The 21,672-nt window shown below is 38.4% G+C and overlaps 1 protein-coding gene across 3 annotated transcripts in view; it reads right to left on the bottom strand.

Annotated features, from left to right (window-relative positions):
- Positions 1–20,998, bottom strand: part of LOC126416262 (host cell factor 1-like) — a 111,239-nt gene extending 90,241 nt beyond the window's left edge. For 2 of the 3 annotated variants that reach the window (XM_050083892.1, XM_050083893.1), the window contains exons 1-2: positions 20,771–20,998; positions 9,176–9,309 (exon numbers count right to left, since the gene is read on the bottom strand). In XM_050083892.1, the coding sequence (XP_049939849.1) occupies positions 9,176–9,308 (133 nt within the window). In that variant the 5' untranslated portion in view covers position 9,309; positions 20,771–20,998. The remainder of the gene's footprint in view (positions 1–9,175; positions 9,310–20,770) is intronic. The other variant, XM_050083895.1, reaches the window with a different exon arrangement.
- Positions 20,999–21,672: the final 674 nt, after the last annotated feature.

The following is a 21,672-nucleotide window of genomic DNA, read 5'->3' as shown; positions in this document are numbered from 1 at the left end:
ATTTACATGTGCATACAGACTGTTACTTACCTAAGTCACACTATCTGTGAAAAATTTCTGGTTCAAGTCTTAAAATTTACCTTAGCCTCATAATTTTAAAGAAAAAACCCAATTATTTGCTTTACAAGGCCTATCGGAATTTTGTGTCATTTTGAAAAACTATTTCCAGGTTCAGTAACAAAAATATTATGAAAAGGACATGTTGCTACTCACCATATAGTGGAGATGTTGAGTCGCTGATAGGCACAATAAAAACAATGATTTTATTTAAAGATTCAGTCTCATTAAAAAGGTTCAAAAATTTTGACTGTTGCATAATGTCATAACAGAACAAGATTTTCATGAGGAATCAACCAGTAATCTACAAGTAAATTAATTCTGACAGTTTTGCTCAATGAACACTCTAGGGAAATAACTAATCGCTTTGGTTTGTTTAAATGTTTGCAAAATGTAACAAGTGCATGTTCATTTATGTGTATTTGTGTTTAAGGGACATAAATATAAATGAAGTTAGGTTGCAGATTAATTTCTTTGGTTGCCTTTTTCAGAACCATACAGGATGTTTTGATAAGGGAAGGCAGTGATTTACTGATTACTTAGTGTCTCACCATAAAGTACATAATCGATATTACAATTAAACATTGTTTCAGAAGCTTTCTCATGAAATAGTTAATGTAGACAGTTAACTAATAATTGAAATTATGGGTTTAATTATTGTAAGTTTGTTACTCATTAAAAACTCTGAATGGGGTTGGAGACTGTACAACATGTTAATTACAAATGTGCGTGTCCTAGCAGAAATGATTTGCCTATCCGCATTGCTTTGCACCCTAATTATGTTTTGAAGAAGACAAATTAATTCTGAGTCCAATTGCCTAAGTTAATAGCACCACACTCATGGTCAAACTTTCAGTAAAATAACAATCACACGCGTTTTAAAATGTTGTGAAAAGGAGTGTTACAAGGGTAAGCATAAAAATCAGCCATGACAGGACTATTGCAGCCTACTGTATATTTAAAGTGAGATAGGAATGACTAAAATCAATATTAGAAGCTAGGTAAGCAAGAGGAAGATCAAGATTGCACTACATGGAATATGTAATAAGAGAAGCTCGATGTAACCATAGGAAGTAAGTCTGTGTGTGGGTTCGGGAGGGGGGGGGGGGGGGTTTACAAGAGATGACAATTGTCGGCAGTCAATAACTAATGAGGATGCCACGAAATATATGCAATGATAAAAGCTACAGCAGAACCCAAATACACACCGGCACCTAACATTTAACTATTAATTACTGTGACAAATAACACACTGCTAACCAGTAACACAAGATTCTACAAACCATCATTGCACTTTTTCTGTGCTTTTTTGTTGGGTGGCAAAAGTATTTTGCTACATTTTGGTGAACCAAATATTAGCCCATCAGAGATACCACTACAAACTTCGTGTAGAAACCATGTAGCCCTTGATTACACATAACAATCAGATGTCAGTTATCCCTTTTTGTCACTCTCACAGGAAAGCATAAAATACAGGTTCCATTTCCCTTTAAGGCAGCAGTGTATGAAAGACTAGCAACTTACCGCTTTCGCTCCGCAAAACTCATTCTGTGCCAAAGGGTTTGTTTTCTTTTCTTCCTGAAACACTCCCCCCGTAGACACAAAAAAAGTGCTGCATGAGTGCAGTAATCACGCAGATTACGTATAAGTTGTGTTGTTTATCTGTAAGAATTCCATCTTACCAACATAGAGCCACTCTGGGCACGGGTCAAAATGCTATGAGTTTTAAGAATTTTACATTCAACTTGGAATAACCATCTCTGCCACTGTCCTTTAATCTTTACATCATGGGACATCATTTAGGATTTGTTATCCCAAGTACACAGTTTGCCCTTCCCTTATTACTTACCACGTCTGAATCAAGCCTAGTGCCAATGCATTATTCAACAAAGCGAACCACAGAACTGGTCACAGCAGGAACTTAATGTGGCCGCGTGTCTAGGTACAGCTGCATTCCAGTTCTAATTCATGTGCTTTATTACACTGCAGACTAACCAAATTGTGGAAAGTGCCTCTGTGGGCAGTGTAAGGTTTCTGTGTCTTTGAAGCTTTCGGATTCTGTTGAGCAAGGTTGAAGCTAGTGGAGCAATGTGTGACAATTGGAAGGGAGAAGGAAAAAAGCAGTTGCATGAATTAACTTTTTATTAGAAATAAGGGTTTCAGTGAAATAAAGCACTTTGATTTAACTATTGTCTTCTAAAATTTTATTGATTCTGACCTTTATAGTAGTAGTGAATGAAGCGGCACACGCACCGATACCTTAGAGCAGGTGCCAATTATCATAACAATCTTTAGTGTTGCTGCAACAGAAGTTTTTTGGGCAACAACCATATTTTTGGGTGTGAAATAGCCTGTGAAGGTTTAAAGTCACCTCTGTTGTAACCATTCACATATTTAGTAAAGTCAAACGGTGGATGTTATGCATGTATCATTGCGAATTCTCTTTATGGCCAAAAGAGCACAGGTACTTCTCAGGATAAATAAGGACCAGGATGACAAAATGGGAAGATGGAGACAAAGCTAAAGATTCTGGATTTTTGGATGGAAGTGACACCAGAGTGGGGGAAAATCTTACTTACAGTGCTAAAGACAAATAAAATAGATGAAAACAAAGTTGTAAAAACCATATCTGGAGTACAATTTTTCAGGTACTGTGTCAAGCTTAAAATCACTTTGGGCCTCCAAAGACACCAAGGCGGCAGTGCGTTCCATCCCTGGGTGTGTTGTTGCATTAATGAGTTTACAAAGGAAGAACAAGAAGTAGAAGGAAGAACAAGGAAAAGGACGAACATAACAAAAAATCTTATGTCAATATTTCATTAGCTAGAACATCTTGTAGCCAAATGTGAGGAATTGGCAACAGACAAACAGGAAAGAATTTCTGAATGAGAACCAGGATTACAAAATCAATCCGAAAGAGTCACAGCTACGGAAAGGAAACCTGCGCGAGCACAGGTTTATGTCAGACAGAAAATGTGAAAGTAAAATGTGACATGAAGGCAGTGCATAGTGATGTTGCTAAAATCGTTAAGACTGTAGAAGAACATGCGAGAAATGTGGTGGGCTCTATAACCAAATGGGAACAGTGAGGACTGAAATCACCAAGGACAATAATAAGATCACAGGAATGCATCAAAAAGGAATTACAAACAGAGTCACATAGCTTACACAATGGAATCGCACTCATAGAGCATCACAGCTCTCTGGTAAGTGGCATCGGCAAATCTGTTTTGGAAGGCTTGATCCACCCTGTCATGTTTTTGACAAACTTCAAAGGAAATTGGCCTGCTGACTGGACAGTAGGTGAGAAGATCAGTTCCGTATCAAAGAAGGTAATGGGAGATGCAGTCATTTGTTGCATGGGCTCAGGAATGACAGCAGAAAGCTAATAAGATTTTTAGGTAGCATTCCTACGAGAATACTGGCCAGAAGAAAAACAGATTCAAATAAGACACATTCATAAGTATCCCAAAATGCCAGAGAGACAAGATAAATCAAACGATGGAAAATCCAGGATGGAATGTCACAATATTGGGAGGAAAGTTGCTACTCACCATATGGCGGAGTTGTTGAGTTGCAACAGGCAGAACACAATTATAGCATTCGGCCATTAAGGCCTTTGAGAACGACAGACACATACCCACGCGCACACGCACACACTCACGCACATAGGTCTGCAGTCTCAGGCAACTGAAACCACACTGCGAGCAGTAGCAGCAGTGCATGATGGGAGTGGCAACTGGGTGGGGGTAAGGAGGAGGCTAGGGCGGGGAGGGATACTGTGGTGGGGGTGGCGGACAGTGAAGTGCTGCAGTTTAAATGGACGGCAGGAAAGAAGCTTGGGGAGGGGGGGGGGGGGGGGAAGTTGTAGAAAGGAGAGAAATAAAAAGAAATTAAAAGACCTGGGTGTGGCAGTGAAATGACAGCTGTGTAGCACAGGGAGGGGGCTGGATGTGTGAGGACAGTGACTAAGGAAGGTTGAGGCCAGGAGGGTTATGGGAATATAGGGTGTATTGCAGGGAAAGTACCCATCTGCACAATTCAGAAAAGGTGGTGTTGGTGGGAAGGATCCATATGGCACAGGCTGTGAAGCAGTCAGTGAAATGAGAGATATCATATTTGGCAGCTTGTTCAGCAGTAGGGTGGTCCACATGTTTCTTGTCCACAGTTTATTCGTGGCCATTCATGCAGACAGTCAGCTTGTTGGTTGTCATGTCTACATAGAAGCATAGTGGTTGCAGCTTAGCTTGTAAATCATGTTACTGGTTTCACAGGTAGCCCTGCCTTTGATGGGATAGACGATGTTAGTGACCGGACTGCAGTAGGTGGTGGTAGGAGGATGTATGGGACAGGTCTTGCATCTAGGTCTATTACAGGGGTATGAGCCATGAAGTAAGGGATTGGAAGCAGGGGTTGTGTAAGGATGAACGAGTGGGAAGGACAGTGGCCTCCCTCCTACAGTGGTATTCCGCCATCCACCGAACCTACACAATATACTCATCCATCCTTACACAACCCCTGCTTCCAATCCCTTCCTCATGGCTCATACCCCAGTAGAAGACCTAGATGCATGACCTGCCCCATACATCCTTCTACCACCACCTACTCCAGTCTGGTCACAAACATCACCTACCCCATCAAAGGCAGGCCTTCTCCTGAATACACACACACACACACACACACACACACACACACACACAAAACCACTGTCTCTGGCTCCCTAGGCCAGCCAGAGACACTGGTCATGTGTGTGTGAGCTGCATTGTGTGTGTGTGTGTGTGTGTGTGTGTGTGTGTGTGTGTGTGTGTTTTTCAGAACCAGGCCTTCCAACCAAAACTCTCATGTTCAGTAGTATTTTTGTTGTGTCTGGTTGCAACACATCATCTCCATTATGTGCTGAGTAGCAATCTAGCCTCTGTCATTATTCCATCCTGCATTTTCCATAGAGAATACAGTCACACAAAATGTAAGGCGATGAAAGAAAAGCCAACCTTCTCAGGAACACCAAATGTGTAAGAAAGAAGAAAAGGACAAACCACAAGCCTCGTGATACATCAGTCACAGCAAGAACACAGAGATGACTGAAAAAAACTTTACAGATTTGAGTGAGTTTATTAAACTACAAAGTGAGATTGCAATGTTTTGGGGGTTAAGAATGGAGCAATACTAGAAAAAGAAGTGTGCATGAGGAAATTAATGTGGCAGAAGAAAGGACAGACAACAGCCTGCGCAGGTGTGGAGCAGGGCTGCCAGTTTTCTGACACAGTGACTGCACCGGGTCCAGACACTGTGCAGGCCAAATCTGCTCACTTCCCACCCTTGTGGTGGAGCAGCACCACTATATGCAACTTGTGCACGTGCAGGAAGAAGCTGTTGACCTACATCCATGTATGGACCCCGTTCTGCTCACACTGAACCACCTGGCTATACTAGTCAACAAACACCAATCTCCAGTAGTAGCACGGGCACCTATGTGCAGCTGTCCTGCCCCACTGGGCAATAAGACATATCATCACACAAGTACGGAAAGGGGTTCTGTATGTGTGACAATGAGGTGTAAGGTTTTGTTGACTTTTAGCAGACCATTAGAAATGACAGGGTTGATAACAGGATTTGTACAAATGAGAATATAACCAAACGAGAAAGATATGAAACTATAAAGGGAAGAGTATTTAGACAAAAGTTAATAATCAAATATATCTAAAAACAAAGATGATGTCACTTACCAAACGAAAGCATTGGTATGTTGATAGACACACAAACAAACACAAACACACACACAAAATTCAAGCTTTCGCAACCCACGGTTGCTTCATCAGGAAAGAGGGAAGGAGAGGGAAAGATGAAAGGATGTGGGTTTTAAGGGAGAGGGTAAGTAGTCATTCCAATCCCAGGAGCGGAAAGACTTACCTTAGGGGGAAAAAAGGACAGGTATACACTCGCACACACGCACATATACAGACACAAGCAGACATATGTAAAGGCAAAGAGTTTGGGCAGAGATGTCAGTCGAGGCGGAAGTACAGAGGCAAAGAAGTTGTTGAATGACAGGTGAGGCATGAGTGGCGGCAACTTGAAATTAGCGGAGGCTGAGGCCTGGTGGGTAACGGGAAGAGAGGATATATTGAAGGGCAAGTTCCCATCTCCGGGTTACAGGAATGGAGTAGGTGGTGGTGGGAGGGTGCACGGGACAGGTTTTACACCACCTACTCCAGTCCTGTAACCCGGAAGGTGTACACGATCAAAGGCAGAGCCACGTGTGAAAGCACCCACGTGATTTACCAACTGAGCTGCCTACACTGTGAAGCTTTCTATGTGGGAATGACCAGCAACAAACTGTCCATTCGCATGAATGGACACAGGCAGACAGCGTTTGTTGGTAATGAGGATCGCCCTGTGGCTAAACATGCCTTGGTGCACGGCCAGCACATCTTGGCACAGTGTTACACCATCCGGGTTATCTGGATAATTTCCACCAACACCAACCTATCAGAACTCCAGAGATGGGAACTTGCCCTTCAATATATCCTCTCTTCCCGTTACCCACCAGGCCTCAACCTCCGCTAATTTCAAGTTGCCGCCGCTCATACCTCACCTGCCTTTCAACAACATCTTTGCCTCTTTACTTCCGCCTCGACTGACATCTCTGCCCAAACTCTTTGCCTTTACATATGTCTGCTTGTGTCTGTATATGTGCGGATGGATATGTGTGTGTGTGCGCGAGTGTATACCTGTCCTTTTTTCCCCCTAAGGTAAGTCTTTCCGCTCCCGGGATTGGAATGACTCCTTACCCTCTCCCTTAAAACCCACATCCTTTCGTCTTTCCCTCTCCTTCCCTCTTTCCTGATGAAGCAACCGTGGGTTGCGAAATCTTGAATTTTGCGTGTGTGTTTGTTTGTGTGTCTATCAACATACCAACGCTTTCGTTTGATAAGTGACATCATCTTTGTTTTTAGATATATTTTACCCACGTGGAATGTGTCCCTCCATTATATTCATAAAGTTAATAATCATTTAGATTCAATAGTTTCCATTCCTGAATATATAATAGCCACGTACCTTCAGTACTGTGAGAAAGATATTCATACATTTTGTTTATTATCTTAATATTAATTACATTTCTTTACTTACTAATTAACTCTATTTTCATTAACTGTTACAATTTCTTGATGAAGAGACCTCAACTTTATTTTGTATTATGACGATCTGTCTGATGCACTTTGTAATTACTATGATGTTATCTGATAAATCTGAATATGATATTGTAATAGTGGCGCTTAAGTGTGGATAAATCATTAACTTTGTGTTGCACAGAATCTTATGGGATTTTTATTTTCCTGATTTTTTCCTCCCTTTGCTTTCCAAGATTTTGGATAAATTTGGGAAAAGATGTAGTAGGGGAATACAAGGTAGCAGTACTAAGATAACCATGTCCTTGGAGCTTTTAGGTTCTGTTGGGTGGAGCAATGTTTAATTGTTTGAATGGAGAAAAGTAGGCAGCCGTGGGAGTAGCAGATGTGCTTATTAACATTAGTCATCACTAATAACTGTTCCAGTGAAACGAAAAGTTTAGATTTAACTATCATCTTCCAAGCTTTTTGGTTCCAATCTTTAAATCAGTAACTTTTTCTTGCTCCCCTTCACTGATACCTTATAGCAGGCACAATGAGTTGCTGTTAATATCATTAAATTTACTTATGCCAAGTAGAAGAGGGAGTAACATTGTCGACATAAATTGTGACACAATATGCAGTAAAAATATTACAGTTCAGTAAGCTGATTATGTGAAAACTATGGCATGAGGCTAAAGTGCACACAATAAATAGCTGATTAAGGGTATGAATTAAATCTGTTATTAGCCAAAAATATCTACGATATTGTGAATGTTACTAAGATAAACTATCTTTGCAAAACCTTCACAACTTTTGGCACACAGAATATTACCTTAAAGTTTTAAGAGATACTACGAGACAAATTACTCTGGCCATGGGATTTGGTTTCTAAAAGGTGTCAGAGGAAATGAATCATCATATGGCATGGACTATCTAGTTTCAGAGAAAGGCACAAATTTTTATGGAAAGATGAAGCAACAGAATTAAGGAGTTGAAAGGTTCACTCAGATAAAACAAGAATTCATGCACATTACACTGTGAATAAATGAAGCTACAGTGACAGCGAGCAAGAAGCATTGCCAAATAAAATATGTATGTCAATGTTATTAAAGATTGTGCTATCCAAGGTGTTAGTGTGTGTGACCTACTTTTAAGGATTCTTAAGTGTACACTGTAACTACCTCTCTTCTGCTGGCTTCTGTAAACATGAAGGAGTTTCCACCTTAATCAAATCTTCGGTTTACTTTGCCGGGCAATACAACCTAGACCTATCAATTCCAAACACATCCATAAACCTTGTATTTATTCAGTGCACGCTACTTCCTCCACTACGGACTGGCAATCAACCCTTCAACAACTCTCATAAACAGTATGTTTCCACTTGACTGGTAAATGCGAAAAATATGCACCTGAACTGGCACAGATAATGAATTACACAAGACGAATGGAAAAGCTGACATTAAGCTAAATGAATGGTAACCAGATAAAATGAATTATCTGAACAGTATTGTTTCACAGGTATTTTACAAAATGCAAAGTGAAAATTAATTAGGATACAAAACACAGGTGTTAGTTATAGCATAAAAACAACAAACATAACAGATCTAAAATTGCAAAAATAAGTTAGGAGTATTTGTCTTACACTACAGTTGTTTAAAGATTCAGGAACTGTCTTCTATTTTTGCTTGACAGAATTGTACAACTTAGTTTAACCAATGGGTTTTTAACTGGGGAGAGTATTACAGTAGGATATGGATTTTTCAAAAGTTACTGGCACATTTCTGCATTTATTGTATACAGAGTTCTGTATACATCTATCACGTACAAAAAAGTACTGTGGGAGAAGGAGGTAATCTTTTTTATCCACCACACATCATATGACTTAATCAAGAAATTGACAAATCTTGTGTCTTTTCTTGTGTCAGTTTGCGCTGGTTTAGTATTAGTTGCCCAATACATTCCAATTCAGTATGTCTATGCAAAAATAAGAATAGCTTTATCATCACCTGCAGTATTCTCAGTTGTGATATTCATCACAGTATCTTTTACATCACTCTCGTCTCCCCTCTCTTCATGTGCATTAACTGCTCCATCACTGGTATCTCCAGCTGCAGATGTCTCTTTGACATCTACCTCCATCCTTCATTGTTACAGGAAACGAAAAACAGTCATTAAATATATTTTTCAAATATTTCTCATAAAACTATGAAGTGGGATTAATGTTGAATGGACGTATATCACTTGACCAAGGACACAAAAACTACGAGAAAAGCTGTGTTAAATCAACAGTGCTCTTCATATCTTCCTTAATTCTTCTCTTACTGACTCGCTCACTCACAGTCTTTTTCAACAAGACAAAGACACACACAAACACACTCAAAAACAGAGGGGAAAAAAAAGAGCAAAACTCAGTTTTCTTAGCATGAAAAAAATAGTCTGTTTTAGCACTATTTTACTAATATGTAGTTATCCTATAATGAAATTTCAAATACATTCAATTTTATATCTAGATCTAGAGTCTAACGTGTACAAATCTTTGTAAAATGTAAGTAATTTAATGTACGTAGCATGTGACACTTTATTCTAATACTATTCTTAACAGCTTTTATTTCTTAAAATCCTATATTGAATTTTCACTGAAAAGTATCTGTATCTTTCTTAGGGATCATTTGATGTCAAGTATCTTACTACCTTACTGTCCATTCAAAATATGTATGCCGATATCTGTTTATGTTATAGGTAATTTCACAAAGTCTCAATAGTCAACATGCTGTACTTGGACTTTAGGAGCTCCTCAAATCAAGGCTCTAAAAACAAGTGGTCTGTCTCATCCTGGGGTCCAAGTGATCTACCCTTCCTTCAAAACATTCTTTCACCCTATTGCTCTCGCCTTGTCAAGTAATGAATTAATAGTTCCAACAGATGGGATAATGGCATGTTCTATGTCTGTCTATTGGCATTACTAAATGTTTCGCTTCCTGCAAGTAAGTTTCAGCAAGCAATTCTGTCAAAACCTTCAAAGTATACCAATGATAGCAAGTTTTCTTTCTTTTGTGTGTGCCTACCAACAACTCAATGCTTCTGCTTTTCTGTGAGAGGTCTCTGTATTTATAATTAGTTTAGTATTTATAATGTTATAGTTTTCTCTAGTGACTTTAGAAGAAATGTTCATGAAAGGTTACTTAACTTTTTAAAATATGAATAAAATGATAGTCAATGCTCAAAATGGGTTAAAAATGCTATAAATCAAAATTATTTAAAATGTGGGCTGTTCCTACTCTTCAGGTCATTGATTTGATAAACGACGAGTTGCTGCTTAGCAAATTTACAAATGTTGTATCCATGATGTTCCCTACAACTATTTCACATCATATTTTTCTAGTATGTTGACAGGTGAAATGTCATGAAAATGTATTTTCCGGCCACAGGAAAATTAGTAATAAATTACCTCAAGGCTCTCTGTTAGGCTCTCCATTAGCCTGAATTTTTATAAATGATTTACCAAACCACCTGCCTTAAGCATAGTCAATGTTGTCCATAGATGATACCAGCATTAGAGCAACTTAAATGTCCAGTACCAATATCCTGGCTTGACCCATGACATGTTCAATACCACTATCCTGCTTTGACTGACGACATAGCCAGTACCACTATCCTGCTTTGACCCATAATGTAACTGTTGAGCTACGTCATGGTGGTGAGGTGTATTTTTAAATCTATTGTTTCTAAGGAGGGAGCACTGGGAGTACATGGTGGCGCACTTGTTCTATAGTGTTGTGTTGTTTATGTTTCTGAATTTTTTTCCAGGACTTCTTAGTAATATTGAACTTCCCGAGTGCTTGCTGCGATGATAATGTTGGAAGAGCTTATGGCAGTTAATTAGTGAATATCTTGATATTTACAGTTATGGGCAATATACTGATATTTGCATTTGGAATTGTTAGTGGACTGTATTGGTCATGGTCAGAGCTTTAGGTTTACTTTTTTTTTGTTAGTTCTGGATGTGACAGCAACATTCACAAGTAGGTCCCTGCATGTCACAATGGGGAATGACATCTGGAGTAGGATTAAATTCCTACAATTATTTGGTTAATATATATTAAAATTGTTGCATCTACAACCAGCATATACGGCATTGTTAGGGGTGCAACATATAGCATTCTATTGGGAGGGGTTCCTGGTTTGAGTAGTCTAGGCTTTCTGCTTGGGAGTTTGTGTTGATGAAATATTGTTTTTGTTATCATGAGATCATTCAACTTATGTGTTGGCTAACTTTGGTTGATAAGCATGTTTTTATTTTTGCTGTAGTATGTATGGTATATGAATATGTGTGCCCTACATGACTATACCTCTTAGACGAGGTGCGGCAGTCAAACCTACATTTTTTAAATGAGTGTAGTATGTATGGTATATGAATATGTGTGCCCTACATGACTATACCTCTTAGACGAGGTGCGGCAGTCAAACCTACATTTTTTAAATGAGTGTAGAATAAACACGGATGCAGATATCAAAAGTTTATTCATACACTCTTATTCTACGTTGAAAAGCATTTAAGAAACATCTACACATTTTTTTCATTGTTTGAAAATAACATCAGCAAGGTGGCGTCGTTCTCGATCATGGCATTCTCACAGGCGATTTACGAAGCTGTCCATCACATGATGGAGCATACCCTAAGGAATTCTCTTGATTTGCTGCCGGATTCTTGCTTTGAGATCATCAATGCTATGAGGCCTTTCTTCATACACTTTTCTCTTAAGGTAACCCCATAGGGTCATTCCATGGCAGTTCAACCAGGGGCTCCAGCTCATAGTCTCAGATTTGACTGAAATTCAGTACACTAATTCTACCATGTGTGGAACACTCGTGAACAAAGTATTAGTTTCCCCTGTCAATTAGTTGCAAAATTATGACTTGTGAAAGAAGGTGGCGTGACCCAGAAATTGCAACCCACATCTGGCAATCGATCTTCAGACCCAACTTCAGGTCTTAATAACTTTGGAACTATTCCGCACAGTCCAGTGAAATTTTTACAACCCAGTAACATCCATTTAGAGAACACACTCCATGAATCAAAACACCAACAACATATTTCTGAGGGAAAATAAAAAATTCAAAAATGTGATTAAAAAATGTAATACGTTAAAAGGTACATATTCTAGGTGCCCTCTATACCAAATATAATTCCCTCAAAAAGGGTATAAATTTTTTTGTGATAAGCTTAATGTGGCATAAACACATACAGAACTCATCATGCCCATATCAGTCACAAAAACTGAGATACATGCACACGAAAATACAAAAATTTGAAAAATTAGACCTGAAAAACATGGATTTTCGAAGTGTGGTAGCACAAAAGGGACAAATGATATCCAAGCCAAATTTCACACACTGCGTAAGTAGACCATAATGACATATATCTCAAAATTTCAGCATATTATTGCAAGACATTTGTGTACAATGGAAGTTGACAGATGTATTTGGTGATGTGGCCATTGTTCCACAACACAATTTTGAAAGAAAAAAAAAAAAAATTTATATATATATATAAAAATATCGTAAACTGTTCTGCCTCTTCTTATCCTCTCTCACAACTGTTTAATCACTAAGCAACAACATATAGACAGATTAACACAACCTATCATTAATGTTTACTGCACCTTAATTGCTAAAAACCAGTCGATTGTGCTTCAAACAGATGTTCTCCCACACTTTAGCTACTGTACTCTGTACATTGACTGGCAAATTGTACTGTCTTCCTGACACTGTGGTAGGAACAGGAACTGTCATAAGAATATGTTCAAAAGGAATCCAACACCTGTCTGCCAAACGTGGCCAATGAAATGATCTTGCTCGACCTGCTGGCGCCATGAAGTTCACAAATACATCACCTTCTGCATCAGAGCACTCTGCAACACATCCTAAGTACCATTTGTCATCATAAACAGCAATAACATAGCAACCTGGTTGTATGTTGCTGCTTTTGCTTCTGAATCCTGAGTCAGACACATTGTGAAGAGACATGTTGTGCATGAACCTAAAGCTACAACCGGACAGTCTGCTCATCTGTACATTGTCAGAGTCAGCTGGAGAGAAGTGATGATGGCTCCTTGTGCCGGCAACAGTTTTCATGTGTTCTAGTCTGCTTTTTAGCAACTCTTTGACTGATTTCACCTCATCTTTCCAAACATAGAATGATTGTATGTCAGAGATATTTTTCTGTTCCTAGGCAAATAATTGAAGAGGTGTTAGAATGTGACCTTCTGTAGGGTGCTGCAGACTAGCTCATGATGCCATGCACTTAATGGTAGCACCAATACCATCACATACATTTTTACCATGACTTGTGAAAAAATTCCATTCTGCGAGAATCTGAAAAATCATGGTAATGCATGCACAAATTTATGAGATTTTTGCAGTCTTTGTACTGACTAGCTGCCCCATCACTGAAGTATTTCGCAAAATGTATGTGAGGCAGCTTGTTTTTCACATATGCCATGACAGCACGAATGTGGGCATTAACTGCAATGCCATCACGAATTAAACAATCACTAAAAACGCACAGGTTCATGACAGACACATCACCTGATCCACCTCTACAATAAATCGCAAATGGCTGGAGAGTTGCTTTAATGTTTTCCCAATGATATTCTTCAATGGCATCTTTAACTATAAATACATAATTTACAGAAAAGTCTAGTATTACTATAATTTCATCTTGTTTCAAATTATCCTTACAAAACTGGAGACAATCTGATTGTGCTGTTGCTGTGAAGCTGTGTGGGGTCAGTTTGTCCATTTTTTGACAACACATTTCAACAAAATCTTCCACTGCACTTTACTTTGTTTTAAGACTTGTGCAATCCATGTGTGTCCATTATTTATAAGAAACAAGTTCATCGTCATCCATACATAGTTCACCATACAGTTTGTTATTCCTGTGTTCTGCAAGATTTGCCTTACCAGGACACTTTTCACACCTGTGTATCATGCACTGGTAGGAACTGATGTCACACACTAGGCGCTTCACTGTGCCTTTGTAATCCAGACCAGAATCCTTTATAGCAGCAAACATCAGCTTAGCATTTTGATGGGTCTCACATACACAAACATTGTGTGTGCCCCTTGCACTTACAGGCACAACCTATTTTGGCCCTTAGATTGAAAGAAGATGATAAACCTACTTTGGTATTGGAATACTTTTCCTTGAATTCTACATATAGTTCTGATATGTTGCATAGCAACAGCCTTTTTTGCATCTGTACACGTACATTTCCAATTTCACTGTTACATAGTCTTTTTTTCTAGGCATTATTCAGCTGTAGTCATTATTTTCATAAAACTCCGACACTAGCACCTTTATTTCTGAGCTCAATTGCTTACCCTGAGCCTGCTGAAGTTGTGGAAGCACTCCTTGGGCCGCTTTTATTTTCCTAGCTTGCTTTACCTTATATGTAGAAACATTGAATTCCAATGCAGTGTTGACAATGGACCAGCTGGAAGGTGCATGGGTAAGAATAGCTACTTTTTTCTGGCGTGTGGATACGGCACATTTTTCTTTCAAATCATGCACAATTTTGTCAAAATCAGAGCATTTCTGGCATGATTTCTGTTCCTTTGGAGCAGGTAGTTTTTCCTCTTCTACCGTTAGTGTTTCAGCTATTTTGTGTTTTAAGTCCATTTGAGCTTCTTGTAGTTTTCTTCTACCATAGCTGGGCCTGTCTCTTTTCCCAACTTTGAGTGTCTTCATGGGAGACAAACCAAGAGAAGTCACTGATGTATTTAATTGCTCATCCGCTGTGGTTGTAGGTGGCTGATACTCTTTGTCCCTGTCATGTAAATTATCAGAATATTCTTCATTTTTTAGCAGTGTAACACACCTGGAACATAACTTTTGTCCTGGTTTCATGTTAAGTCCCATGCACTGATTCACTTTCAATACTGATTTTATATCAATTTCTCTGAGGCTACACTTCACTGTCTTCTTATGAATCTGAAATGGATCAAAACAACTTGTTTGTAGGAAAGAATACTTATCCAGAAATACTTTCATATGATGATAACAAACACTAAAGTTTCCTGGAACTGTACTTCTTGTGCCCACAGGATGTATCCTGGATCTCCATAGCAACAAATCTTGGTCTGATTCATCCAGATCATACAGTACAAAGCGAAAGCCACATTTTGTTCCATATGTTGTTTTATGTCATTCAAGAGCTTGTGCTCTACCAATATTGCAACTTACTTGAACAAAAGCACCACTAGTACACTCTTCTGCCTCCATACTGACTTTCCACAACAGCACTGACCAGTCTGAACCAGAATCTTAAAAACACGAGTAACCTGTATTGTTGCTTGTTTCCTTTGTTGTTTCTGCCTAACAACGACTCATTCTGCCCCTTAAAACTACCACTGTTTAACTTTCTGTTGCCGAATGGTTCCCAACAATTGCTGCAGCTTTATCTGACACAAGCTGTCTGCATCATCACTATTACTTGCTAAATCGCGTTAAAAGAAACATAACCAAATACATCTCTGTCGCCTTGCAATAACAAGTTGAAATTTTGCCATATATTATATTATGGCCTACTTATGCAGTGTTTGAAATACGGCTTGGATATCACTTGTCCCTTTTGTGTTACCACACTTAGAAAATCCATGTATTTCAGGTAATTTTTCAAATTTTTGTATTTTTGTGTGCATGTAACTCTGTGTGACAGATATGGGCAAGATGAGTTCTGTGTGTGTTTAGGCCCCATTAAGTTCACCAGAAGAAAATTTATACCCTTTTTGAGTGAATTATATTTGGCATAGGGGGCACCTACAATATGTACCTTCTAATGTATTACATTTTTTGGGACTAGTGCAGCAGGGGATACAACCCGTCGGCTTTGAACAATGACGTCACAAGTCGCCAGAGAGCATGTATTACAGAGATGAAAGAGCTGAGGAGAATGTTGAGAAACAAAGGAATGCGAGAGAGATAAACATTGATTTTGTCAAAAGCATAAGTGTTTTTTGACTTTTTTTAAAAAAAAAATCTCACGAGATAGAATAAACTGATCCTACTTTATTAAGCAATATCTTGTCAAAAGCCGAGAAGCAATTGTTCTTTATGTTCTAGCTCCCTTCAGTACGTAATAAGTGTTTTTTGACTTTAAAAAAAAAAATCTTACGAGATAGAATAAACTGATCCTACTTTATTAAGCAGCTCCCTTCAGTACCTAATAAGTGTTTTTTGGCTTTTTTAAAAAAAAAAATCTCACGAGATAGAATAAACTGATCCTACTTTATTAAGCAAAAGTGTTTTTTTTTGCTTTTTTTAAAAAAAATCTCACGAGATAGAATAAACTGATCCTACTTTATTAAGCAATATTTTGTCAAAAACCGAGAAGCGATTCTTCTTAGTGTTGTAGCTCCCTTCAGTAGCTAATAAATGTTTTTTGGCTTTAAAAAAAAAAATTTAACGAGATAGAATAAACTGATCCTACTTTATTAAGCAATTTTTTTTTTTTTTGGATTTTTAAAAAAAAAATCTCACGAGATAGAATAAACTGATCCTACTTTATTAAGCAATATCTTGTCAAAAGCCGAGAAGCGATTCTTCTAGTGTTGTAGCTGCCTTCAGTAGCTGATAAGTGTCTTTTGGCTTTAAAAAAAAAAATCTCACGAGATAGAATAAACTGATCCTACTTTATTAAGCAATCAGTAAAAAAACGAAATTGAAACATCACAGCAAAAGCTTATTAGAACACAGAACTGCTTTATTATCTATGCCTCGAAGTGAAGACATTAAGATCTATGACTAAGGAATGACGTCATTGTTCAAAGCCGACGGGTTGTATCCCCTGCTGCACTAGACCCCATTTTTTTATCACATTTTGGAATTTTTATTTTCCCTCAGAAATATGTTGTTGGTGTTTTGATTCATGGAGTGTCTTTTCTAAATGGATGTTACTGAGTTGTAAAAATTTCACTGGACTGTGTGGAATAGTTCCAAAGTTATTAAGACCTGAAGTTGGGTCTGAAGATAGATTGCCAGATGCGGGTTGCAATTTCTGGGTCACGCCACCTTCTTTCACAAGCCATAATTCTCGAACTAATTGGCAGGGGCCTTAAAATTTTGTACACGAGTGTTCCACACTTGGTAGCATTGGTGTGCTAAATTTCAGCCAAATCTGAGACTATCAGGAAATCACCAGGTTAGCAAAAACTTCATTAAGAACATTAATGGTCACATGGGCTGTGTGACTTCTTGTTCCATCTTGTTGAAATAATGTTTCATAATTCACTGCACAGTGATGAAGCTGAGGTATGAAGAATGACCTTAACATTGTTGAATAGCACTCAGCATCCACAGTAACACATTGCCCTCTTTCGTTCTAAACAAAAAAGGGCCTATTATTCCTGATGAGGACATTGCACACCAAACTGTTACCCTGGTTGAGTGCAGGGGTTTTCAATGGAGTTGGTGAGGGTTCTGATCCAGAGGTTCAGAACAAGCTTCTTGTGGGGTTTCTTCCCACAGCAATTCTTGCATGTCCCACATTCTTGGGAGTACGCACTTTCTGCGCTCTGCCACCTCTTTTTCTTTTTGTTTGACCAACGTTTTCAAAGGTTTTGGCCCAAGTTTTTATTGAGTTAACCGAAGGCAACAGCCTATTACGATTAATTTGAAAATGTGATCAGAAACGACGCTGAGTGGCTACATAGCTACCAATTTGGTAGAAAACTCACTGAAAATGACCACTGTTGCTTAGTCCACCGCTCCGTGGCTACTGAAATGCTTGGTATTGGGGAATGCAGTGGTGACCTCGGTTATTCACCCCCACTACTCCCAATGCTTCCGCGCACTAATAACAAACGCAGGTTTCACTGCTGTACCCTGTATGTAGAACGAGGTATTATGTAATTTTCTGTTGTATTGGTAGTTGTTGGCAACTACGTAGATTGTCAGTGACAGGGATCACGGAGTTTATTTCATCTGCATTGGTGAGGCCAGGTTTTCGATAACAGTTATATAAGCAAGTTTCGGTTTTGTGGCAACATGGACAGTGTCGGTCAATGACATTGCTACCATGTTTCATTAGTTTCTGCTACGTGGGCATATGGTTTTTATTTATGTGTATTGGTCTTTCAACTTGAGCTATATAGTTTAACTCAACTTGTTGATACTGCATGTCATTAGTTTTTGTGACTTTTTGCTAGATGTGTATAGCGATTTCTTTACCGGTATTGGTCTTTCAAGTTGAACTATACGGTTCAACTTGGGTTCATGATACCATGATTCGTTAGTTTTCACGACTTTTTCTTCCTAGGTGGGCTCAATTTATGTTATCAGTACTGTATTTTGTCACTTTTCATTAGGTGTGTATTTCAATTTCTTTATTGGTACTGGTCATTCGAGGTGAGCAATATAATCCCATTTAGGTTGTTGATACTCTTTTTAGTTTTTGCCATTTTTCACTATTTCTCGTTTCTGTTGCCGCATATTGTATAGCTCACTTTTAATATGATTTTGTGGTTTTTATATTAGATATTAGTTTCCCCCATGCAAAATCTCTATTTTCCCACAATTGTCCATAAGATTTGATGTTTATTATTAAGAGTTTGCATGACTCTATATTTTGTGATTATATGTGTTACGAAATAGTTTACAATTAAGTTATTGGTTGCTATTTTCCAATCGTGTGAGTGTGTGTTTTGAGATGTCATATGACGTCATAGCTCAAAGCTGACAGGTGGTATTGCATGCCATGTTCCATCCCTTGTGTTTTCATTAAAGGACATGATAAAGCTGATTTATTGCCGATATGTAACAAAACAAGCAGAAATATGATTTACAGACAAATGCAGGATGACAAATGAGAGGGAGGATCAACTGTGTGGGTTAGCTGTAGAGGCATAAGAACATAAGCCCAAAGCAATATTATCTTTGAAATATGGGGCGATAGCAATGAACAAATGCCTTATATAGTTTCCACGAGTTTACTTAGTTGAATATTTGGGGAGGGGGGGGGGGGGGGGGGGAGAAGAAAAGCAATAAGGGCAATGAAACTGCTTACCACCAGCAAATCATGTCGATTCAGAGTTTTAAATACATACATAAAATGAACAAAAAAACATCTTGATACACCAAAGTCACATCCCCCCCCCCCCCCTTCTGAGACAGGGAGGTGCAATCAATTCAGTATCAGTCTGGAGATAACTGGGACACATAACAGTTGCTTATTCATAGCAAGTGTACTATCATGATATCTTACACCTTTTTAGCATTAAATCTGAAATTAATATGAACTATCACTTCCCTCCCCCACATCTTATACTGGGTGTACTCCATCATACAGCTCCACAGCAAAATATTTAATGCCTTGACTTCATGGGCTCCTGAAGGCGAAGTAATATATTCTGAGCGACATGAGTTGTGACAGTACCTACAAAATGAACAGACTGCTAAACACCTCAAATGTGAATATAATCTGACATGGAAAGGTTAGGATGTTTTTTAACTTTGACAAATTGAAGCAGCACGAGCCTTACACAGTTAAGTGTACCTAACACTACATATCGAATTCTTAAACGTGAGTCTCCTGAGAAAATTGGGATGAGTGCTCACAAAAATAATGAACTGTAGGCCTACTTTTTTTACAAACCAGGAATTGTGTTACACTCACTATGACATGGCTAAGCATACAACTGAAAAACTAGTCCCAATCAGTGTGTTCAACTGACATGATGTTACTACTGAGGAAGAAAGAAAGGATCAATGTCCTATCAACGATAGACCTACAGTTACTAGAGATGGAGAGCAAGTTATGACTACATAAGAGTGAGAAAGAATTCGGTCGTTCGCCTTTTCAAACTAACTTACTTCTAATAACAGTACAGTGCGATAACATCTGTGCCACTTCACTCAGCTGTTTTACTACCATCACAACAAAGACGTTTCAACCAGAAATCAACGGAAAATTATTTTTCATTAGCCTATGTACGTTATCTATTTCACATTTGAATAACTAAATCGATTATCGCCAGAGGCAAATACAACCTTTAACTTTGACAAAATTCACGAATTCCTGATGAGTACACATCTGTAACATCAATCTGACGAATACAACCTCATAATATTCTTTCCATTACACCCACACACAAATAACGTTTCGCCATTAAGTTATCTCAGGCAGCTGCAATAATGGATACTACAGCAGATACTTTTTACATCGAGTTATAAATGTAGGTCTGTGCCTGGATTGCTAAGATTAGAACAAACACTTCATGATACATTTTTTCGCAACCAGATGAAGATCATGCCATTAATTTGAATGTCTACTGCTACAGCACATATATAAACGTTACGCGACACTTATCAGTTGCTGTTCATAATAACTTGCGTAATGGTAAAAACAAACAAACAAACAAAAGGTATACTTCATTATGTTCATGAGGTTTGTGACAATTTAATATTACGGTTGCCACCAATAAACACAAAGATGTATTTATTACACGAAGGTCCTATTTAACTCAAAAACAAACACACTTCAACAAAATGTTTATACTGACGAACGCGCAAATGTACTTAAAAGATATACTACACATACCTAGGTTTGGTGATGCTCGTTAGTTTGCAGAAAATACTCTTTCTACAGTAACTACATCCAAAGATCTTTTAAATGTTGTGAAACGGTATCAACAACTTGCCCACTTTCGCGCGAACTTCTCTACGTACACAATTTCCAAAATGAACACAGTTCAATAAACAATATTTGTGAACTGTTGTCACAGAAACTCGCGCATTCCGCCATCATACGACGCCGAGGTAAGATATTTCACTCATCTAATCTTCCAAAATATCGATACGATATCCCGATCGACTTTTGCTTAAATATTATCCTTGATGTCATCATTTCCAGAGACTTAATAAAAATATCACCGTCTAGCAGAAGACCAGCATTTCATTGCGATAACTTTTTTTTGCCGCACAATGTAGTACAACAGCATCCTTTCACGTCATATTTCACTGTTGTTCTCGTAATACTGTTAAGTAAAGGCCGCCAATTTAATTGGTATTGGGAACCGCTCCTTGAATAAAGGTCAATTCACTCTGGCCTTCACGTCACGTCAAAAAATTCAACAATGCATATTCAATGACGACATTCGTACACGGCGTCTCGTCTCGGTAAAGTTTCTCGGGAAGAGAGTGTTGAGGGTATCTGCTAACATTGAAACTTAACTTATATTTGCCGCGCTCACTCATGTTAGAATAGTGGATTTGTGTCGTTTTGTGTTCGTATCAAATTGCAAATGTTCTATGATGACTTGGATATTTTTTCATTGAGTGGTCTTCCACAAACGAGGTCAAATACTTGGAAGTGAAAAATTATTTAGGTTTTACAATAACAGAACTGATAGCTATGCTGTATATTAATTAGAACATAAGCTGGTGACGCAATTTTCATAAAACAATATATTAAGCGAAAAAGTCAGCTCTAATGAAGGAGAA

The sequence above is a fragment of the Schistocerca serialis genome, chromosome 8, assembly GCF_023864345.2.
Source record: "Schistocerca serialis cubense isolate TAMUIC-IGC-003099 chromosome 8, iqSchSeri2.2, whole genome shotgun sequence".
Lineage (NCBI taxonomy): Eukaryota > Metazoa > Arthropoda > Insecta > Orthoptera > Acrididae > Schistocerca > Schistocerca serialis.
Note: the sequence above shows the minus strand (reverse complement) of the source record. Positions and strands in the feature narration are given on the sequence as shown.